This window comes from Onychostruthus taczanowskii, unplaced genomic scaffold (genome assembly GCF_017590055.1).
Source record: "Onychostruthus taczanowskii isolate IOZ18803 unplaced genomic scaffold, ASM1759005v1 scaffold13, whole genome shotgun sequence".
Taxonomy (NCBI): domain Eukaryota; kingdom Metazoa; phylum Chordata; class Aves; order Passeriformes; family Passeridae; genus Onychostruthus; species Onychostruthus taczanowskii.
In genome coordinates, this window is record NW_024498462.1 from 2,548,131 (window position 1) to 2,570,092 (window position 21,962).

The 21,962-nt window shown below is 38.8% G+C and overlaps 1 protein-coding gene across 4 annotated transcripts in view; it reads left to right on the forward strand.

Annotated features, from left to right (window-relative positions):
* Positions 1-2,103: 2,103 nt before the first annotated feature.
* FMR1 (FMRP translational regulator 1) overlaps positions 2,104-21,962 on the forward strand; it is a 31,868-nt gene continuing 12,009 nt past the window's right edge. Inside the window, exons 1-11 of one of the 4 annotated variants that reach the window (XM_041396462.1) lie at positions 2,104-2,425; positions 6,099-6,154; positions 10,593-10,645; positions 11,491-11,584; positions 12,546-12,617; positions 12,898-13,046; positions 14,052-14,145; positions 14,233-14,349; positions 17,764-17,934; positions 18,034-18,112; positions 20,424-20,533. In XM_041396462.1, the coding sequence (XP_041252396.1) occupies positions 12,603-12,617; positions 12,898-13,046; positions 14,052-14,145; positions 14,233-14,349; positions 17,764-17,934; positions 18,034-18,112; positions 20,424-20,533 (735 nt within the window). In that variant the 5' untranslated portion in view covers positions 2,104-2,425; positions 6,099-6,154; positions 10,593-10,645; positions 11,491-11,584; positions 12,546-12,602. The remainder of the gene's footprint in view (positions 2,426-6,098; positions 6,155-10,592; positions 10,646-11,490; positions 11,585-12,545; positions 12,618-12,897; positions 13,047-14,051; positions 14,146-14,232; positions 14,350-17,763; positions 17,935-18,033; positions 18,113-20,423; positions 20,534-21,962) is intronic. The other 3 variants (XM_041396459.1, XM_041396458.1, XM_041396460.1) reach the window with 3 other exon arrangements.

The window sequence follows — 21,962 nt, forward strand, 5'->3', positions numbered from 1 at the left end:
AATTAGAACATCACTAGTCAGGTCAAAACAAAGAATGTCAAAGTTAAGCAATGGCAAAGAAAATTTAAGTTAAGCATTATGGAAGATTATACAGTCCAGCAGCTTTTATCTTGGGGAGAGTAGTGAAATCATCACTGGAAGAGCTAAATTAGACACCTATATATTCCGACTGCTCAGAGATAATCTGTCTTCATGACAGCAACCTATTTGATTAAAAAGATAATAATTATGACAAACAATGCAAGGGAAAAATAAAGAAAAACAAAACTTTATCTAACTTTCAGAGCTGGGCATCATCACTCCTGGCTGTTGAAATGTTGAACAATTTATATGGTTTCCAGTTAAAAAAAAAACCCAAACAACACAACAGTGACCCATTGTATCTAAATTCCTTCATGGAGACTCTGGAAGATTTAATCTGTCTGGTGGGGTTTTATCCACACAAAAAAAAACTCGTCATTGTTCCTCATCTTTAAATTTTTCTTTGTTCAGTTTCTCTTGGACCCTCTGCCATCCCCAAGCAGGTCCATCCTGTGACTGATTGTCTAATGAATGCAATGGGTGTAAAATTTCACCACGACTCAAGTAGGGAGAGCATCACACACATATCCAGAGAAATCACAACCAGAGTAATACATTCTGATTTTTGAGCATTAGGGGTAACAGTTGGGATTTTTTTCCTTCTCTGTTTCTTTGAAGTTATGTTAGAAAACATGAAGATGTTAACGTTTGTGCAGGTCTAATGTAAGGTTGAACAAGCTTTTGTGCCAGTGCACTCTTAAGATGTTCCATCATATTGGAGCTCTTTATTCACAACCAGTTTCTACAGTGTATGTGCAACATCACATTGAAATGTCCATGAGGGTTTAAGTGCAGCTGAAGGATGCAGTCAACAATACTGGAGATCTTTTCCAACATTATGGAATCTACAGTCCTAAAATAATAGTATGTGTTACACAGAGAAGTTGTGTGTTGAACAAAGGAACTGCTACAGGGCGAGGCAGAGGAATCATCCCTTCAGCTCAGCCAGGCTGGTGCCAGACCCCTTGGGAGCTGTTCAAGTCTTCAGCAGAACCACCCCTGCAGGAGCAGGAGCATTCCTAACACAGAGTCACGATTCACAGAATCACAGAATGTCCTCAGTTACTCGAAAGTATCATCAAACTCTTGGCCCCGCCCAGGACAGCCTCAAGAATCCCACGCCGCGCCTGAGCTTTGTACAAACACTCCTTGAGCTCTGGCAGCCTCAGGGCCGTGACCACTGGAGAGCCCGTTCAGTGCTCAGGCATCCTCTGGGTGCAGAACCTGTTCCTGGTACCCAACCTGAACCTCCGCCGATGCAGCCTCAGGCCATTCCCTGGGATCCTGTCAGCGGTCACCACTGAGAGCAGCGTCCGTCTCTCACAAGGAAGCTGCAGACTGCCATGGGGTATCCCTGCAGTCTCCTCCAGGCTATAGACCAAGTTCCCTCAGCTGCTCCTCACACGACTTCCCTTCAAGGGCGTTCACCATGCTCGTGGCCTCCTCTGGACAGGAGCTTTAGCTCTTTCTTATACTCTGGTGCCCAAAACTGCACAAAGGACTCAAGGTGTGTACTCAATTCACATTTATTGTTAACTCCTGGCCATGGCCAGGCAGGCAGAGCCCACTGCACGGCTGAGCCTTCTCCCCTCACAAGGCCCTCAGGGACCGACCCCGAACCCCACGGGCCCGGTCGCCATCTCCCCCTCCATCCCAGCAGTCCCCGCGCTGCTCGGACCGTCATTCCCTTCGCCTCGCCCCGGGCCCCGCAAGGCCATCGTTCCCCGGGGCCGTTACTCGGCGCCGTTTGGGGCCTCAGCACCGCCCCCGCCTGAGCGCGGCCCGGGCCGAGCCGGGCACACGGACACACACGCCCCGCCATACGGGCCTGCCTGAGAGAGCCGCGCGCCCCGACCAGCGCCGGTCAGGCCGCGCGATCTGATTGGCCGGCAGTGCCGGTCACTCAGGCGCGCGGCGCGGCACCGCGCGACCCGATTGGCCACCAGGACGGTCACTCCGGCGCGCGACGGGCGGGGAGGGGGGGGAGGGAGGCAAAGCAATGTGGCGGGCCCCGAGCGCTCGCGTGCGAACCGGGCGCCCTGCGCGCGCCCCCCGCGCGCCGCCCGCCGCCGTTTCGGTTTCATTTCCGGCGGCCCCGGGCCCGGAGCGGCGGCGCCGAGCGGAGCCCCCGGCGCTGCCCCCCGCTCCCGCCCAGGGTGGCCACACCCCCGGGCTCGGCGTGAACCGAGCGCCCCCGCCCCGCACACACACACCGCTCCTCCCCCGCCTGCGCCGGCACAGAGAAAGGGAAGGGAGGCGGCGCCGGGCCCGGGTCTCCCGCACCGCGCACAACATGGAGGAGCTGGTGGTGGAGGTGCGGGGCTCCAACGGGGCCTTCTACAAGGTACCGGGTGCTCGCGGCCGGGCCGGGCCCCAGGGGAGGGAGCGGGCACGGCAACGGGAGGAGGAGGAGGCGGCGGCAGCTCCTCCTCCTCCCCGCGCTGAGGGAGAGCGGAGGCCCTGGGGCAGGAAGGAGGAGGGAGAACCCGGCAGGGGTGGAGGCCGCGGCGGGTCCCTCGCGGTGGCCGCGGAGAGCGAGCCGGGGCCGCCGGGGCTGAGCGGACTCGAGGCCCGATGAGCAGCGAGAGCGGGGAGGCCTCGGGCCTTCCCCCTTTGTGGGAAGGGGCGCCCGGGGCCGCCTTGTCCCGGCACTCAGCGAGGATCAGCGCTGGGATGGGGCATTAATTGCTAAATCCTCAGCTTTTGTCGCTACTTAAGGAAAGTCTCTGTCGCCGTCCGGGTTTCCAGGATAGCTGCACTGCATGAGCACGGCCTGCAAGGCGGGGAGAAGGGGGGCCCTCGCTAATACACATTCCTGATGAAATGCTGTGGTGGATTCTTGCTCCTAGTGCCATGGCAGGGGAAGCTGCCTAGTGATGTTTAAGAGAGCATTGCTTGGCCACATATATCTGTGCTGAGTCCCTGAATACATATGGATATCAAATGTACTTCTTCTTACTGAAATTACTTAGTGGCATTGCATGTTTGTTTCCAAGCCCTTGTGCTTAATAAAGCCATCACTGAGCCTTGAACATATGAGCACAGAATATGTTTTATTAATACCGTGTGGTATTGTGTGGCTTTGCATGAGTTGGGTTGTATTAATCAGCTTATTAATAGGGTATAATTCGTAGTTTTACAGAAAATAAAATTCGGGTATGGTAGGTTTGGGCCTACTCTCATTGACCTGTTATCAACATACCAGGAACAGCCATGCATCAGCTCCTGCAAGTCTCCCACGGTTTAAATGATCCTAGGACTTTAAAAATTGGGCCTAGTTATAGTGTGACATCCAATATTTATGGTAGCAATGAAGGACTGGGTAGAGTTTCACTCTCACGTGTTCCTCTGGTAAGCCAGGTAGATATCCAAATGGTGTAGTTCCAACACCTCTGAGTTTTTCTAAGAAAAAAAAGACCTCTTAAAAGCTTATTTTTAAAATACATGTGCTAGTATCCTATTCTGAAAATAATATTAAAAAAAAAATTATGTGATACAAATCAGTGCTAAATAAGCATCCTATGAGCTCACAGTGCTGTAGTCAAAGTTCTAGATCTGTATATTGCTTCCTGGAATTAAATAATCTAGTACTTTTAAAAATCAGTTTTACACTTTTAAGGGTACAATATTTGGTCAGAAAGAAGCAGAAGGAGTAAATGCATTGCACAGTAGAACTTTTAATGAGGCTTTCATCAAGTTATAGTAGTTACACAATGATGTGAAAGAATGATGGTAATAATGACATGGTACATTCTTTATTGACAAATATTATTGAATAAACCTGGGAGAATTGAAAGCTTCTGAAACTTTTATTGTTTATGTTCAGGTTTGACACCTTGGGGCCCTGTACCCCTTGTGTGTGGGTGAAAGCTTAATTTGAGCATATGTTCAGGGAAGCTTATTCATGATTTAGTGTATCCAAGTTCTAACACAGACATTGCCCCAAGCAGTGTGGTTATGTTTGTCCTTTAACTTCTATTAATTTTAACAGAATATTTTTTGCTTCCTCTTTATCACTGACCAAGCAGCTTTGGTTAAGTTGTGTAAAGGGGAAAATGGGCATATGGATTTAGCCGTCTTCACCTGAATTACTTCTTGAGATGGAGCATCACGCTTAAAATAAATGCAACATATTTTTTAAAAAAATTAAAAAGTGGGAGTTGTTGTACGCTCTATGCAGTAATGTTCAGTATAAACCAGCAATTTTCCTCTAGTTTCCCCTAGTTTGAATTACTTGAACTGTAATTACAGATTTTTCTTTCATCATAATGTCTGAGTATCACTCTGTTATAAAGTAATATATCTAATTTTTTTCTTGTGAGTTTTATGCCCACCTTATAGGTTGGCAATTTGGTTGTAAAAAATGAATGTCAACAAGAAGCATGCAGTGATGGCAAGTGTGAATTTAATTGTAGGATGGTTTTATTTTTTCCTTTTTAAAAGTTTCTTTAAGCAGCCTCCTGAGAAGTGATTTACAGCAATAATGTTTCAAACAAACCAAAAGCAAAACAATTCTTTTATTCAGTCTCATGATTTACTGATAACTGGCGACAATTTCTTTGGCTTTGAATAATTCTGAATCAATGCGCATATGTAAATTTTTTGGAAAAATACACTTCTCTTGATAGTAAGACATGGAAGGGGGAGGAGTATGAGGCTGCTATAGTCAGGATGGGATGAAGTGGCTCAAGTAGGCACCCAGTTGTGGCTTCAGTTTTTCATAGCCTCCTTGTAGGACCGTAGCCTCTCTGAGGACCTGAACATTTTGGAGTGTACCCACCAGCATCTGGATCTTTACAGTACAAAAGTACCCACCTAAGCCCTGCTGAAAGTAACAAACCAGTGTTTCCTGAGATATATCCAGAGGATTCATGTCCCACACAAAACATAGGAGATGGTTTGAGGATGCCTTCATAGCCAGCTGTAAGATCTGAATTCCAATTTCATCCTGGTCAGGTGCGCTGGAGTACTGGAGTGTGTTGATGTGACTGCTGTAGTGCAGGCTAGTTCTTTCTGAATGGAATTAAAATACTGCTTAGTGCATACTTTGTACTTTCCTGATTTTTTTTTTTCCTCCTTGCCTAAGATGAATTATTCCATGGAAAGCACAGTGCAGTAAATGGGCATGATTCAGGGATAATTGACAATCTGGTACCTAGAGATGCTTAGTCATGACTTGCTATGTGGTTGGGCCCAGAATCCTTGGAAAGAAAATGTTAGATTTCCTTACTTATTTTATGAAGACTGGTCCAGCAATCACCAGGACTGTGAATCCAAGGGGAGGAAACTGCCTTTTTGCAGCTCACAGCCAGGTAACTGAATCTTGAAGGTGTGCAGTATTAGGACATATCTTCTCATGTCTTTTCTTGCATAGGAGTGGTAAATTGGGTTTTGAAGGTTTTAATTCACAGGACTAATAGTCAGCCTTTGCCTAATGTTTTTGGGATTAGCTTTAGGTATTTCCCTCTAAAAGGGGACATGCTGGATGCCTTTCCAACATGAGATTGATTTTTCTTTTTGAGTTTGGGAGTGATTCTCTTTTGTGTCCTCTGCTAAAGATGGAAAGCATCCTGCTTATGATGGCAGTCAGTTTCATGATGGTGTTTGTTGTTAATATCTCTGTGTTGTCTGTAACCCAATTTTTGCCACTTCTTTCTCTATAACCTTGTGAAAATCTTCCACTTTTTATCCCAGTAGTTTCAGCGCCTGGCTGTTGTTTGCTTGGTTTTATAGATAACTTCATTGAAGCTACAGCTGATAAAATAATTCATCTTTCTTACTACTTTATTACTCTGGGTCTCACTATTAGCAACTGTTCCTGTGGCCCTCTGTATCCATTTTTTTTCTTTCGCTGTTCCATACAGACACCCTCAGCCAATATCTCCAGTCTCTTTGTACATTCGTGAGCCTGTCTGCTCAGTCCTTCTGAGGATGACCGCCTGTACGCTTTTCTCTCGTCTGGTGACCATTTCTGTGACTCTTTTTCTTCTCCCTATTCTGTTCCTTTGTATGTCCAGCCTTTCTCAGACTTGATTATACACCGAGTTCCCTTTTGACATTCTCCTTCCAACAGGTATGAAATGTTACAGAACGGTTACACTAACAGTAGATGCACGTTTGTTATCAACATAGCCTTTTTTGTGTTAAAAATCATATTTTCCTTACTTTCCCTTCTTACAGTTAATTATCCTCCTTTATTAAGATGGTTGACAATGCTCACATCTGATGATGTGAGCAGACTTTAAAAAAGCAAAATTTCATGGCAGCTGAAGCCTTTATTTTTTCCTTTGAAGTGTCCGTCATTCCATTTAGCATAAAAATATGCCGGTGTTTCCAATAATTTCTTTTTTAACAAATAATTTGTAAAATTTAGACCATATATTCAGCATATAGCCATTCTTAGAATGCAAATTATTATGTATTTGAGAAATGCCATGCTGTAAACTTTTTTACTTAATTATATCTGAAGCATGGAGAGAAATGCAATGGTTTATGTGACTCAGAGTCAAATTCAGTGTGGAAAACTTACCAGATTTGATTTTTTTTTTCCACGTTAGAGAAGAAGAATCAACCTTTGCCATTATAAAATGTGCTTCTGTTCACAATTTTTGTGTACTCTTTCTTGGTATTTCTGCTGTTAGCAATAATGGTATGTCAGCTGCTTCAGTCTTTTCACTGTCCTGTTACCCCATTTTGCTTCTGTCCAGTTTCACTTCGTTTTTGAGGCATTTCATCTTTGTGTCCAATTCATCAGAGCCACTGTTCTGTCCCTTCATGGGGGTGCATTTTAAACTCATATATCTACAGTGTTACGTTTGAATTTCCATGCCTACTTACACTCTTTATCTAAAAAAGGCTGATGAATGGTTATTGTATTTTTCGTGATACTTTGTGCGAGATCAGAGCATCTTCTCTACCTTTACTGACATCTGGGACTGGCTTGTCCTGTGTCTGTGAATTTGGCTTATGGTGTTAAAGGCTTCATTTCTTTTTAGCATTGTGTGTAATTTCACAAGTATTACAAAAACAAGACTACCAAACAGTTTGGATCAGTATTAATTTTGATTTTCCAATGGCATTGCTGCTTAAATATTAGTTTTTTTAAGGAAAACTTACAAGTGTTTCAGACCTTTCTGGTTTGTACTTGAAAGCGTACAAATTGAAATATGTAGTGCTGAAGAGTCCAAATATGTTTTTGTACTACAGATCTGTTTAAATATTTATATTGGAGGAAAATTGACATGATGCTGTGGTCCAGACAATGATAAACTGATGTGATGAGTATCTGACATTTTTCTGTGTCACAAGAAACTGAAAAACAAGGAAAACCCCCTTTCTCTGGATAGATAGGATTAGACAACCAAATATTAAGGACTGTATTAATAGTCATTAATATATTTTGCATGGTGGTTTTTGAGCATAAAGATCACAGAGAGGTGTGCAGACGTGTTTCATATATTGCATTCTTGAAATTAGATATTTGGCAAGACGTTGTTAACTTTGGAATGAATTATAAATTTATGCCAATGAACTTTTGTAATTTTGTGAGACTATTAATTAGAGATATTTGGCAAGACGTTAACTTTGTAATGAATTATAAATTTATGCCAATGAACTTTTGTAATTTTGTGAGACTATTAATTAAAAGACAAACCACAGTGTTATGACATCAATGGTTTTGGGCAGACTGAAGTGAAAACAGATGAATATCTGTTTCTTTGGCTGACTCTTCTGAACTTGGTGTAAACTAAAGAAATTCAGATTTGTGATTTTCCTTGGCATTGTCTGTATTGATGCTACCTGTGTTAGGTCAGCAGTTTAATTTATGTTCCTGGTTCAGGTTCCCTCTGATTTCTGGATTTTGACCAAAGCAATGTGCAAGAACTGTTTATGGGGAGCTAAAACAGGACAGTGTAGTTCATTCCTCTTTCAGCCAGCTGTGTCTTTCAAGTTTTACTGTTTCCAGATAATATAATTGCTAAACTCTTTGAAGGTACAGGCTAGTCTTCATCTTAACTTAGATTTATTTGTTGCATATCCTGGTTTATTTATTAATGGTAGTTTTTACCATTATTACCTTTAATGAGATATACTGCTGTAGACCATAGGATTGTGCTCAAGGTGAGTTGGATGGTAGGAGCTCTCTTCCATTTCTCTCTGGATGTGAGATGTAGTCTTGCTCTTTGCTGCTGTGCTTGTGAATTTTTCTGCCATTTTCTGTCACTTTTTCAGAGTGCTGATTAGAACACCTTTTGGTGTTTTCATCATCACAGAGGTGATGACTTCTCCCAAAGTATCTTTTGTACAAGGAAAGGTGATTTTTTTTGACATTTTATAAATATGAGAAAATTAGGTATCAACGGACTGTTTCTCAGGCCAGGGGTTGTGTTACTCTTACCTGTTCTCCTGAAGGCTATTAAGTGTTGCTGGTATTGTTTCTGTTGAATTTGCTCTGTAAAATAATCTCTGCTTTTACATACTGAAGTACTACTATTAATCCTTGTCCAGTCTGTGGCACAAAGGAGCCATACCTAGTATCTGCTAGTGATCATGGTGTCTGTCAGCTGTTAAAGTCATCCATTTCAGCTGCATTTGTAAGAATAAGTTGCACATTACTACCACTGGAAGACATGTGGGTGAAGCCTTTGAAGGTGATACGTGTAATGTTGTGAAATGAGTCAGGACTACCATTGTATTCTTCAAATGCATATCCAGTTCTGGAATCTTCTTACAGAATACACCACAATATGAAACATGAGCTAAATGTATGAATAATGATCAACTGAGAGCTCTGCTGCCTCTTCATGTAAATACCTTTTCTGTACTCCTATGAACATGATCTTGAGATGTGGTCTTAAGTCTTTTTTATACCACGTCACTGAAAAACATCAGCTGTGCTTGTAATCTTCTCTGAAGGAATATGGAATTTTGAAATTCATAATTATGCAAATACATAAGGAGACTTTTTAAAGTCTCCTTGGTTTGCTGGCAATAATAAAGTCTTGTTCTTAAGAGTATTGTGAGGTGAGCAAGGGGTGAAATAATTTTTTGCTGTTGCCACTGTGGCTTTCCTTTGACTTCTATTCACAGTGGCATTGGTTATGTCACAGTTATCAACTCGGATGGTTTCTTCCTTGTATTGAATGACTCTGAGTGATGAGATTCATGTTCTTGGAGCTCTGTATTAGGCATCAGGTGTGGCTCTTCTTTGATACTAAGATACTGCTGCAACTCAGGAAATATTTTGGAATATGTTGTAAAGCAAAAATAGCAAAAGAATTTTTTAAAAAAACATTCAGGTTTCATGTAAGAGAGACTCTTACCTTCTTGTAAGAGGTACGATCTCTACTTGTCTTGTAAACTTGCAAGGGCAAGAATAATAAAATGAGAATATTAAAATGTTCCATACTTCATTAGCATTCTTCTACAGAAGTGGTAGTTGCTGCTAAATTATTTTCAATTGACTGGGATTTTTTTAATCTGCTAAGGTGGATCTCCATTAGTAGAAAAAAACTTCTCCATTCTTTCTTGCTCATGGGCTTTTATTTACCTACCTTGCAATGACAGTATGTGTGGACTAATGTTAGTTGTGTACTCAGTGCTTCAGCAACCTGCTTCAGAAGTTCATAGAGGTACTTTAAAAATGAAGACCAAAACCCTCACAATCTTTTCATCCCTGGTTAACCTGAGACCCATTGTTTCAAGCTAAGAAAAATATTTTCATTTGGTAAATCCCAAAGTTCTTTGAGTATGCTGGTGTTGCTGTTCTGTAGATGTGGAATGGGGGAAGCATTTGGGGCTTTAAGCTAAATATTGATCAAATCCAAATCAGCCAGTTGAGTGCTTAAGGTAGGAGGAGCCCTTGGTGCTGAATTCTAGTTCTGTCCTCTGCTTTGTGGTGGCATGGAGAGCACAACTGCTGTCCATCCCCCAGGAAAAAAGGGAAGGCAGGCCCAAGGGCATTTATCAAAAGTTTGTGCTCTGCAGACTTAGTGTGATGAAGTCAATTTGGGGAGGTTCTGCAGAAATTGATACAGGTGAATTTTGCTAGTGCAATGTTTAAATATACTTTGAGATAAAGAAAGAAGAGACAGGACTTGGAGGTTTTGTGGGCTTTGGTTTTGTTTGTTTTTTGAGGAATACTGATGTTTAATTTCTGTGCCTGTCTATACATTAAATGTGGTTATAAAATCAAACGTTTAAAACTCTTGAACTATCTTGTCATTTCCTACTAACCTTTCCTGTTGCTTCTAAAAAGTAGAAATAATGTCTTCATGGCTGAGGCATTCTGTTTGTGTATCAGTGCGCTGGCAGTCATGAACCCAAGGAGGTTATCAGCTTTCAGTATGTGTTTTATGTAAGTCTGTTGCAAAATTAAAGAGGCTGACTTTAAAACATACTTTTATTGTGAGATTCATCAGTGCTTGTGAAAAGGAGGTGTTTTACAGGCTTAAAATAACTTTTGAAAGTGTCCATAAGCATACCATCATTATACTTTGTTTCCTCCACAGGCATTTGTAAAGGATGTACATGAAGATTCAATAACAGTTTCATTTGAAAACAAGTAAGTGTATTGTTGTTGTTGTACCTGTAAATGACAGAGTATCAACCTTGCATTTGTTTGACCCAAATATGGCTTAGTGTAGAGTAGTGTATATTAGATAAACTTGTTGGGGGCACATTTTAAAGTTATATTTAGTATCTACCATCTTGTGGCATTTCTATATAAATGCTTTTAATGGTTTAAATACTTTCAAGTGCAAAACCATAGTAACATAGGTTTTGCTGAGAAGATAGTTATGTTGTTACTGAATTTACGTGATGACAAGCCATGTTTGACTGTCAACAGTTGCACCATTACTGACTTTTTCTCATGTGAATTTCTTGCCTTAGTTTTAGAAGATTCCATTATTGCAAAATTTGTTCTATAGATAAATGATGAATACCAATTTTCTGATCAAGAAACTAAAATTATCCAGTCTCCATTAAAGAAACTGAAAATTAAAACTGTATTCAGACTGGATCCTGGTCAAATTTTCAAAACCTGTAGTAGAAATAAAGAAAAAGAAGATACAGGCTTGTTTTGAAGGAAGTGTCCAAATGTGTTACGGAATGTTTTTAATCTGTATTTCTAATGTTTGGGTTAAAAACCATACCTGTAAATAGAGGAAGAGCTACTAAAAGATTCAAGAGTGCAGGTGGCATCAGGGTTTCGTTTAAGATGCTTAATGATCATTTAGATGTGTTTTTTCTTACTATGTGTACATTGGATCACTTTATCTTTAATACATATATGCACAAAAGCTCCACAGAATTTGAAGCTGTAAAATTAATGGATTAAAAATGTTTGGTTTTGTTTACAAAGAAGATGAAAATATTTAGACCATTCACTGTGGTTTTTGTTTGTAGCTGGCAACCAGAGAGACAAATCCCATTCCATGATGTGAGGTTCCCACCACCTGCAGGCTATAATAAAGACATAAATGAAAGCGATGAAGTAGAGGTGTGTATGCTCCGTTAACAGCTCTTGTCTTGAGAAGTGAGAGAACTTGCTGTGAAAAATGTCAGCCAAGCCACTGGAAGGTTTGCTTCCATGTTAGGTGGTGTCACCTTCTTTGATTCCAAGTACTGCAGAAAACACAGTGTCAGGCACATCACCAACCCAGAGTTTGACAGCAGTAAACCATGCAAATTCCATGTACCACAAAAGGCCATGTAAAATTCCATGTACCATGACCTCCATGCTGAGTTACAAATATGCTGATTTACAGACATGGTCAGTGTTGCATTGATTACAGACCAGTCCTTTTTAGGACTGGATTAATTCAGAAATAGGTGATGAACTGTAGTTATTAAGCTGTAAGGTAATAATGTCTCTATTAGAAAAGCTTCAAGCTGAATCAGATAATTTGCATTATATGTGTATACATAAAAACATAGAAATATATGTGTGTATGTAAATACTTACGTGTATATGCAAAGAGATTGACTTTAAAGCAGCATATTTCTAAAACCTCCTTGTTTTAAAAAATTGTAGCACTTACTTTTATAATTAATTTAAAGAAAGAGGACTTGCAAGATTTGCATTCTGCTTGCATGCTCTGTAGGTTTTTAATTTGAAAGATAAGAAAATGGCAGAACTTCTGTAATGTGGATGTTGCTGATAACATATATGTGCTGAAGAAGTGTAGATATGTGACCTCCCTCTCACCCACTGGTAGGGCCTCATCAGACCTACACACTATTAGAAATACTGTTGATTAAATATTAACAGACATAAAAGTCTGAATTATCTCTCTTTTGACTGTATGCAAGACTGAGGCTGTTACATGCTTTCTATGTTGTGCTCAGAGACTTTATGTACTAAGATGTTTTGCTGGATTTTTTTCCTGTGGAGTTCCTGATCATATTAGTGTCAGCTTTTGTGATGTCTTCTAAGGATATAATGTATGTATTTTGTTCAGGTTTATTCCAGGGCAAATGAAAAAGAACCCTGCTGTTGGTGGTTGGCTAAAGTGAGAATGATAAAGGGTGAGGTAGGAGTATGCATATATACATATATATATATAATTTTATATTTACTTATACTTTTTTCTTTCTTTTCTCTTTATATATTGATGTACGCTGTGGTTTGAACTAATATCTATTAATTTGTTAAGAGTTTCTTGAGTAGGACAGTTGCAATTACCATTAACTTCAACCTGAGAAGTCGAATTTGACTTGCACAGTTAATAAAAGTACTTTTTCCTTAATAGTATAATGCTCACTCATGTCATAAAATATGTGGCTTGGATGATTTTATTATTTTTATATCAGTTCTACGTAATAGAATATGCAGCCTGTGATGCTACATACAACGAAATTGTCACAATTGAGCGTTTGAGATCTGTGAACCCCAATAAACCCGCAACAAAAGATACTTTTCATAAAATCAAACTGGCAGTTCCTGAAGATTTAAGGCAAATGTAAGTACAAGCGTTTCTTTATAACTTGTTTCAAAGTGTGGGTAAATTCTTAAGCCTGAGACAAGAGGAATAAAAATGTTTTTTACCACTCTAAATTAGCTTGTTGAAATGTAAGAATGTAAAAAATTCAAATATCGATGTGGTTATACTTCAAAAATAAAAAAGATGATTTTTGAATTCTGGTTTAGTCCTGGAGGAAGAAACACTTTCTTCAGAATTTTAAGGTTTGTGTGTGATACAGATTAAGATTTTCACTCTTAGTGCTGTTCTGTGGTATGCACAGGTTAATCTGAATCCATTCTTGGTCAACTTTTATTATTTGATGATAGCTTTGGGAATAGTTGAACAATAATGAAACCTCCCAGAGTGTGATGCAAAGCCAGCTAACTTTCTCCTAGGCCATGAACGTGTTGTTGTCATATAGTTACAGCTCTAAAAGTCAGATTGATACTGACTCCCCTTGTTTACCTTCAGGTCACTTTCTGCTTTCCTTGAGATGCATGTTATTGCCTCAGTGTGGAATGGGCTATAAATTCAGGTTAGACTAAAACTTCCTGAAGTTAGTGTTACAGCATACACAAGTTCACTCGGTGGTGAGTGGACACAGGAAACCTGGAGAAGCCAAGCACAGCATGAGATGAGCATATGGTCATTAGAATGCTGCAGGGGTTAAAATGAAATCACATTTTAGTGGTTCATGATGTGTTTGAAATCTTGAACTTGCTGATCACAGTGATTATAACTTTTATGTAGTTTTGTGTAACTTGTCATTTCATAGATTTACATACAGAAAATTTCTGGAATATTTCTAATCCTACTCATGTGAAAACAAATGAAAGAAAAATGAGTAAAATAAATGATAACGGAATAAAATAACACATGCTTTGAAAGGGAGAGCTTGGAAATCTTTATTTACATTCTTTGTATTAAGGAATTATTCTTTGTATCTGTTAACCATAAACACAGTGGTTACTATTTTTAATTTCATTACATTTTTATTCCTAGGTGTGCCAAAGAATCTGCACATAAGGACTTCAAAAAGGCAGTTGGGGCTTTTTCTGTAACATATGATTCTGAAAACCACCAGCTTATTATTTTGGTAAGTACAAGTGTTTTACTGTACCGTTGGCAGTGGTTTGTTTCAAGAGCCCATGTGTAAAGCACTGTTGTGTTCTTAACAATGCAGTCAATCAACGATGTGACCACGAAGCGGGCCAACATGCTGATTGATATGCACTTTCGGAGTCTTCGCACCAAGTTATCCCTGATACTGAGAAATGAAGAAGCCAGCAAACAGCTGGAGGTATGTTGGTCGTTTTCCCTGAAGTAATTTGAGTGAAACAGGTAATAAAAAAATCTCTTGTGTGTTCCTTAGCTGGTGGGACTTGCACTGAGGTGAAAGTAATGATGTATTGATAATAATCTAGGTGGTAAAAAAGGCTGGTGGAAGTGTCATCCAACAAAGATGTTTACAGTTATAGGGACTATTCTTTCAAAGATTCATTTTTATCAGCAGGATTTTGTGGGGGATTAAATACAGCTATGTAGACACAAATACATGTGTATTTCTTCCATATTTTAAAGCATAAAATAGTTAGCCGTCATTGCACAAATAATGCCACATATTTGGTAGCTTTAAAAATAGATGGGAGTGAATATGTTATGATCCTGATAGGACTAGAACTGGATCAAGCAAAATAATACAGGGAAAATGAGATGGAAGGGGTGAAAACTGATGCTGATCGAATTCATGAAGGGATAGGTTTGTCTGTAGATAAAATGTTAGGAAATAATCTTACAGCAGATACAGCTTCTGATACTCCTGTGACTGGTGAGTGGGTGTTGACTGGCAAGAAGCTTGAGTCATACTTGTCCATGGGTAAAAGAAAAAAAAAAGAAAAGAAAAAGAGTAGGCAAGGAAATAAGTTTTTTTAATACACCAGAATTAACATTTCTTCATGGTTTTTCTCCTATCTACAAATTAGTAAAAATAGCAATATTTATGAAAACTTTTTAGATTCGCTGTCAAGAACCAGAAGTACCGCTTAAACTCCTGTAACTCAGTTTGACAAGGGTGTATACCAGCAGTTTCTGCAGAGCCAGGTTTCATTCCCCCTTCCCAGGGGTTACATCCCTTTGAAGTGGGATGTCATGTTCAGGCCTTGTGTATCCAGTGGGTATACTCACTGTTACAAGAAGTTCTCACTTCTGTTGTTCTCTCTTGTATCTTGACTTCTGTGCTTCAGAGCTGAAATCCAAGTTTGTTTGGGTTTTGATTTTTCCCAAGATGGACGGACCAGTTCTTCCTCATTGGTGTTCTTTACTGAACACCCCACTGTAGCTCTTCAGTAATCATTCTTCTTTATCCTCCAGAACTGACAGTTGTGTGGGCAGTTTACCTCTTGAAGTGCAAAGTATTATTTTGGAGGTGGGAAGAACAACAGCCTCTTTAGAGCTAATTCTCTTTACATGCCCCCACAAATGCATGCACCAACAACTGTTGTCATTGATTCCTTTCCCAAACTAATCTTGGATTCTTCTTGTCATTGTAACACTGAGTCTTTTTGCTGCTGTGAAAGTCTCAAACTTGATTTTGTTCTCACTAGAAAACCATTGTTGAACTTCAGTTTCTACCTAAGTACTTAAATAAAGGTTGTGAGATAAATATATACAGTTAAAATTTGTGTGACAGAAGTTGGCTGGTATTTTTCATTTTGGCATTTGTCTTTCTTGTAGTTAGAGTAAATATAAAATCAGTTTCATCCAAAGTTGAAAGGAAGAGCTTCAGATAATAAAAATCATATTCATGATTATTGTTGAGACACTGACATAGCAACAGACTGCACGTGTCCATCTGCAGAAAAAATATTTAGTGAATGCTTTGGGCTTTATTGCATTATTAATAGCAGCTTACTGTTTTCATCAAGTAAACCTTTGGACGTGTCTCATAGTCACTGAACTTTCAAAGTCTGCCACTTCTTTTCTTTTAGCAGTTTTACCTATTTTGTTTCCTGAGTCATTGTCACTAGACCAGTTTTTTTTGTTCAATGGAGTTTTCTTCCTTTTTGTTGTACCTTCTGTTTTGAATGTTATCTTCTTGACTTACATGGCTCTGCTTCTCAAACATGGCTTTTAGAGCATCAAGTGAAATAACAGATTATTTTTTGTTTACATTCTTTCCCTGTGGGTGTGATTTAGCTGGTTTGGGTGTCTTTCACATACTAAAAAGCCTGAATTGACAAGTGTTTTGTGTTCTGGTTTGTATTTTACTGTATCTAAGTAGAGCTCAGTTCTGGCTGCTATGTGGGTATTAATACATTATTGCATTGATGTTTCTTCCAAATGTATTGGAGGGAAGAAGAACACAGAATTTCTGATGTTTAAATAGAACACACTTCATAATAATTTGCAGAAAAGTTGATGCTGTTTTAGTACAGGCAGTAAAACTCTGGTTTGACTGTCAAAGCCAAGGTACTCAGTGATGATGTAGCTTCATCTTTTTCACGTATCATAGATAGTTAACAACTGATGCTTGTCTTGGTCATCTTGTTTTCTCCTCTTATTTGGCTGTCTATAAAAGATGTCAGCTAGTAAAATCAGCATTTGGATTATCTGTTTGAAGTAGAAATCTGAGCGATTAAGAATAACGTTTGTTTTCCAAATTGTCTGTAATGTAGCTACAGAGGTACTTTGAAAGTGCACTCAGAGTATCTGAAGTATTTCATACACTTGGATACTTACACCACTATCTACTGTAACCAACTCTTTGAAACAGTGATTTAGCACAGGATATTTACCAGCAGCTTTAAGCAGGAGCAGTTCAGAAAGTGGTACCAGTTTAGCTGGAACAGCATAGGGCTTGTTTTGGGCAATTCTTTGATGTTTTCTCAACATCTGCAGCGTCTCACTTTGCTGACATTAAACTGCTAATTTGAAGTGTGCTTATGTGTGTCTTGACAGTAGTTACAGCTTCGATTGCAGTGCAGAAACATGGACGGGATTATATGTCATGTCTTTTATCTTTTCTTCCTTGCAAAACACTCCTTCCTTAATAGATTATCACAGTTGGAAATTCTCTATTTTCCCACAATGCATTAAGCAATTATTCCTTTCCTGTGTTCTGTTATGCTCACACTTGTGAGTGCTCAGTATGACCCTTCTGTCTGGGTAGATGTGCGATTCCTGGATGAAATTCTGAACATACTTGTTCTCTGAATTCAGACAGTTTTTGTGCTGTCTTGCATAGGCACAGATTCTTCATTTTTTTTAAGTGCAGTAGATATCCACAGCTGCTCTGTTTTATACATAATTTTGTGTCAGTGGTTGAGTTATTACAGTTTCACCACCTGTTGAAATTGGTGCTGGTTTTTTTCTCAGAGATCAGAAGGTTTGCTTTGATAATAGTAAGGTAGTTACTATTTTACTACCTTACGAGTGCTGCCTTACCTAGTAACACCTGATAGCTGTGGCTATTAAAGGGTAATTCAAAATAGGTGTCAGCACAGCTAGAGGCCAGCCTTATGTTAGTATTTAAAAGATTTCTGAAGGAGACTCCTTGGTGCTTTTGAAGCTAACATAAGTGCAGTAAAGGGATTGAGTAAATAAAAGGTAGGCTTAAGCACCTGATTGAAAAATAGGCTTGAAAATTATGTTGATTTCTATCTCCAGTGTGCTGGAGAGACAAGCAATAGTGAGCTGACACTAGATTTTTCTTCAGAGTTCTAGGCAACTTGCATCCCGGTTCCATGAACAGTTTGTAGTACGTGAAGACCTAATGGGTTTGGCCATTGGCACTCATGGTGCTAATATTCAGCAAGCCAGAAAAGTCCCTGGAGTGACTGCCATTGATCTTGATGAAGATACTTGTACATTCCATATTTATGGAGAGGTGAGTTCCCTTTTTATCATTTCAGAAAATACCTGAAAGAAACAAGTAAACAAAAACCTTGGAAATGCATCTTGTTTCTTACACATCTTTCTATTGTAGGATCAAGATGCGGTGAAAAAGGCAAGAAGTTACCTTGAATTTGCTGAAGATGTCATACAAGTCCCAAGGAATTTAGTAGGTATGTCAGTTCTGGAGGCTGCCTCTGTGATAGGAAAGAAAAATGCCTTCTGAGAAATGCACTGAACTAGAAGCAATGTGCTGGTGTTAAAGTATGAGGCAGAATAGTTTCTGGATTGAGCCAGAGAATTATCTACTTCCTCCAAACATGTCCAGAGACTAGGTCAGCTATAGAAGAGATGAATCTGCAGTTTCATATTTTCCTAATATATTTTGAATAATTTCTTTGATTTACATTTGTCTGGTTTCCCCCTGTCCTTTTAGAGATGTTTAGAAGCAGCATTGTGAGATGAACTAGGACTTGGGTATCAATGATGAAGAATTTCCATTGCCAAACAATAAAAAAGTCCTTAAGAACACATGCAGCCCGTGTATATGTGGGGAAGTCATTAAGAGCTTTTGATGCCACAAAGCAAAATAAAAATATGTTATTTCATTCAGAAGATAAGAAAAGAGCAGAGAAAATACTTTATAACATAGCCCTGAAAGCAAATGCTTTATAGGTTGTCAGGGAGGGTATGAAAGCTGGTGTTGAAGCAGTGTGAAATTCTGCAAAAGAACAAGTACTGAGGAATGTGGCAGCTCAGCTCTGGAATTGATTAAAAGCAGTCGTTTTCCTTCCTTATTCCCTCCTGGTTTTACTGGTGATAAGTGAAAATGATAACCTGCCATCATTATTTTAATTTGAGGACTTAAAGTCTGTTTCTCTTTAGAACATAGCAATTATATTTTTTTGGCAGGTTTTCATTTCTACTCTTAATCCTTGACATGGATAGTTCAGAATATAACTTTGGCTGAACCCTATGTTATGTCTGAAATAAGCTATGTTTAATAATTTGGCTTTCAAAATTCCTAGTAATTTGCTTTAAAAAGAAGGCTTTTTTAGATATATATATATATATACTGATATTTTTTAATCTAAAGAAGATGCAAACAACCACCTTTTTCTATTTAGTTATATTTTTAAAAATTCTAACTGAAAAAAATCTAAACAAAGAAAAAATCCACCCAACATGTTACTGATTTTTTAAAGACTATATGGACATTTTTATTTGAAAATATTTGTGTGTGTTGCCAGATCCTCACAAAAGCTTTGATTGCAGTAACTGATGTAAATTGTGGAGGTTTTGGCGGTTTTGTTTGGTTTATTTTTTTAAATCACTACCAAGGCTTTTTTACATTTATTAGTAAGGTGCTGTTCCATTTGTCAGTAATTTATAATGAAATAAAATAGTCAGATAAAGTACTCAGAAGTAGTTTTTGACACTCAGAGCAGCCTGTCATTGAGGAGGAACTTACTGGGCATATTTTGTCATGTTTTCTGCAAATACTCATGTCAGAAAAGTTGAAACACAAAAATGAAACTTTATTTAGCTTTGAATGATAGGAGCAACAGGAGTCTGTTGTGACTAAAAGTGGCATTTAAATTCTTCTTCATGGATGAATTGTATCAGTCAAACAGTAGCTGTTATGCACTTGGGGTTTTTTACCTCTAATTTAGTGACATGACAATAGAAAAAGATTACGTTTTAAGATCTCCAGCGGTTTGTTAAACAAAAATACTTTTTTTTGTTCCATGCAGAAAACATTTTTGACATGACTCTTCTAAGCTTTTCTTGACAGCTGTGATTGAAGGATGGGCTCTCCCTCATCACATCCCAAGCAGCTTAGTTTTCCTGCCAGTTTGCAGCACATGGTTTTGCTGAGATTGGAGAGAACTAAATTTTCATTTTCCTTGTCTCACACTAGAATGTCTGCTTCAAAAGATGTGTCTGCATTACTGGTGTTGGGGTATAATTGATTTCCATGTTTATCTTTGACTTTTTAGTGCATTATAACCTACTGGCAAAAATGTCTAAAATCCTTAGTTTTAGAGAATTTTACATCTACCTCAGACAGTATCTTTGGTCGTATTTGATCAACTAAGAATTTGTAAATGAACTAAGTTTTGCTTACACAAGAAGTAGTTGCAGCAAATGTTAAGGCACTGTAAAATTTTTGTTTGTTTTTGATTGGATATTTTAAATGCAAACAGAAATGTTTGTAATTCACTGAAGTTATTTTAAACCTACCAAAGCAAAGCCAAATAAGCATTCAAGGTACTGAGTATTTCTGTGATCAGTGTGTTTTATAAGTTAGCACCACAAGCTTATGTGGGCATTTCAGTTTGTGGCTTGTTAGCTAAATCTTTATTGTAGAGCATCAAGTTTTGCACTGGCACCTAAATAGTCTTGTCTAATTGGAGTACAGCAATACTCTTAGGTTTGGGGAAAACCATAAAGGTTGAAATGTTCTCTATGTTCTTTCTGTAGGAAAAGTAATAGGAAAAAATGGAAAACTGATTCAGGAGATAGTGGACAAATCTGGCGTCGTAAGAGTGAGAATTGAGGCTGAAAATGATAAAAATATTCCACAAGAAGAGGTATGTCTTCAGTTGATTTAATTTTTCTTTTTGTCAATTGGATAAAATAAATTCTTTCTTTTGTCTTTGTAGTGGTAAGATAAAGTGTTGATTAATGTGTTTTCTGATGGATTCTATCTTTTCTATTAATGCTGAGGGACATTTTTATATAAATTTGGCTTCTCTGTTTTAGAAAAATGCTTTGTGAAATTTATTGGCAGTGCACCTTCTTAGAGATGTCACATGGTTCCTGTTGGAAGCAATGACATTTCCCAGCATGTGCTAGGCTGTAAATCCATATATATGAAACTTGCTGGTTTCATTCATTATTCTTCTTTGAGTTTGATTTCTTAGGTTTTTACCTGGTTTAATTTTTCATTAGCAGTTTGTTCTGTTGAAATGAAAAACTTGTACTTTATGTTAAATCTCTGCTTTTAAAAAATGCTACCTATGTTGACAAGAGCCTGTAAATGATAACCTAAAGAAAAAACAAGCATGAACACTGTGAAACTCCAGGTTTGCACAGGAAGGCTGTCAGCCTTGTGAGGGCATGAAGGAAATCTCAAACATTGTCATTTGAGGCACTTCTGTGCGGGGCTGCATTGAGGGGCAAGCTTGTGGCATGCAAAAAATCTTACAGCATGAAGGTCTTGACATCTCAATGCAAAAAGACTCCCTGCAGTTTCAGGTGTGAAATGTGCTTAAAGAAACTGAACTGCCTTTCATTTACCTCAAAATCCAAATATGTACTGGCTAAGAGCCTTTGCACTTTGAATAAGCTATGAAATGTGGTTTCTGGAGCCCTTACGTTCTTGCTTGAGTAGTTATTTCCTCTGCTGTTTTATCACTGTAGGACTTACTGGAAATCCACAATCCAATTTCCATCTTTCTGTACAGAGTGGCTAAGCAATTAACTAAGGGCTTTTTTTACTCTTCTACTAGTTTTACATCTGTCTGGAAAGGTAAATGGTCAGTATTTAGACTTAAAGGTTTCACTGGTCTGTCGTATTTAATTTCTAAAGAAAAATTCCTGCAGCATAAAATGGAATTAGTTTAATAAGCAAGAGGGTGCTGCTATTGCTGCAGGCTGGAGAATCACAGAAGGGTAAAAGAGCCAGTACTCATGGCAGCAGGGAGTATGTCTGGCTTTTTTTTTTTTTAATTCTGATTTTAATTCTGTCCAAAATGCAGCTTTTAAGGATTATCTTGAAAGGTCTTTTTTACCTGTGAAGCTCTGCATTCATACTTCTGTTTTACCTGTTAATGACATTTCTGACACTGGCACTGGTTGCACTGCTTCATGTGTTAGTTGTGTCATGCCAGGTGCAATACAGAAACCTGAGATCAGACTTTAACAAGAGTTAGTACTTGTAAATTGAATGCAGCTTTATTTCAACTATGAAATCTAAATAATCTTTCCATATGTAAATTTGGATATTGCAGCCCTTCT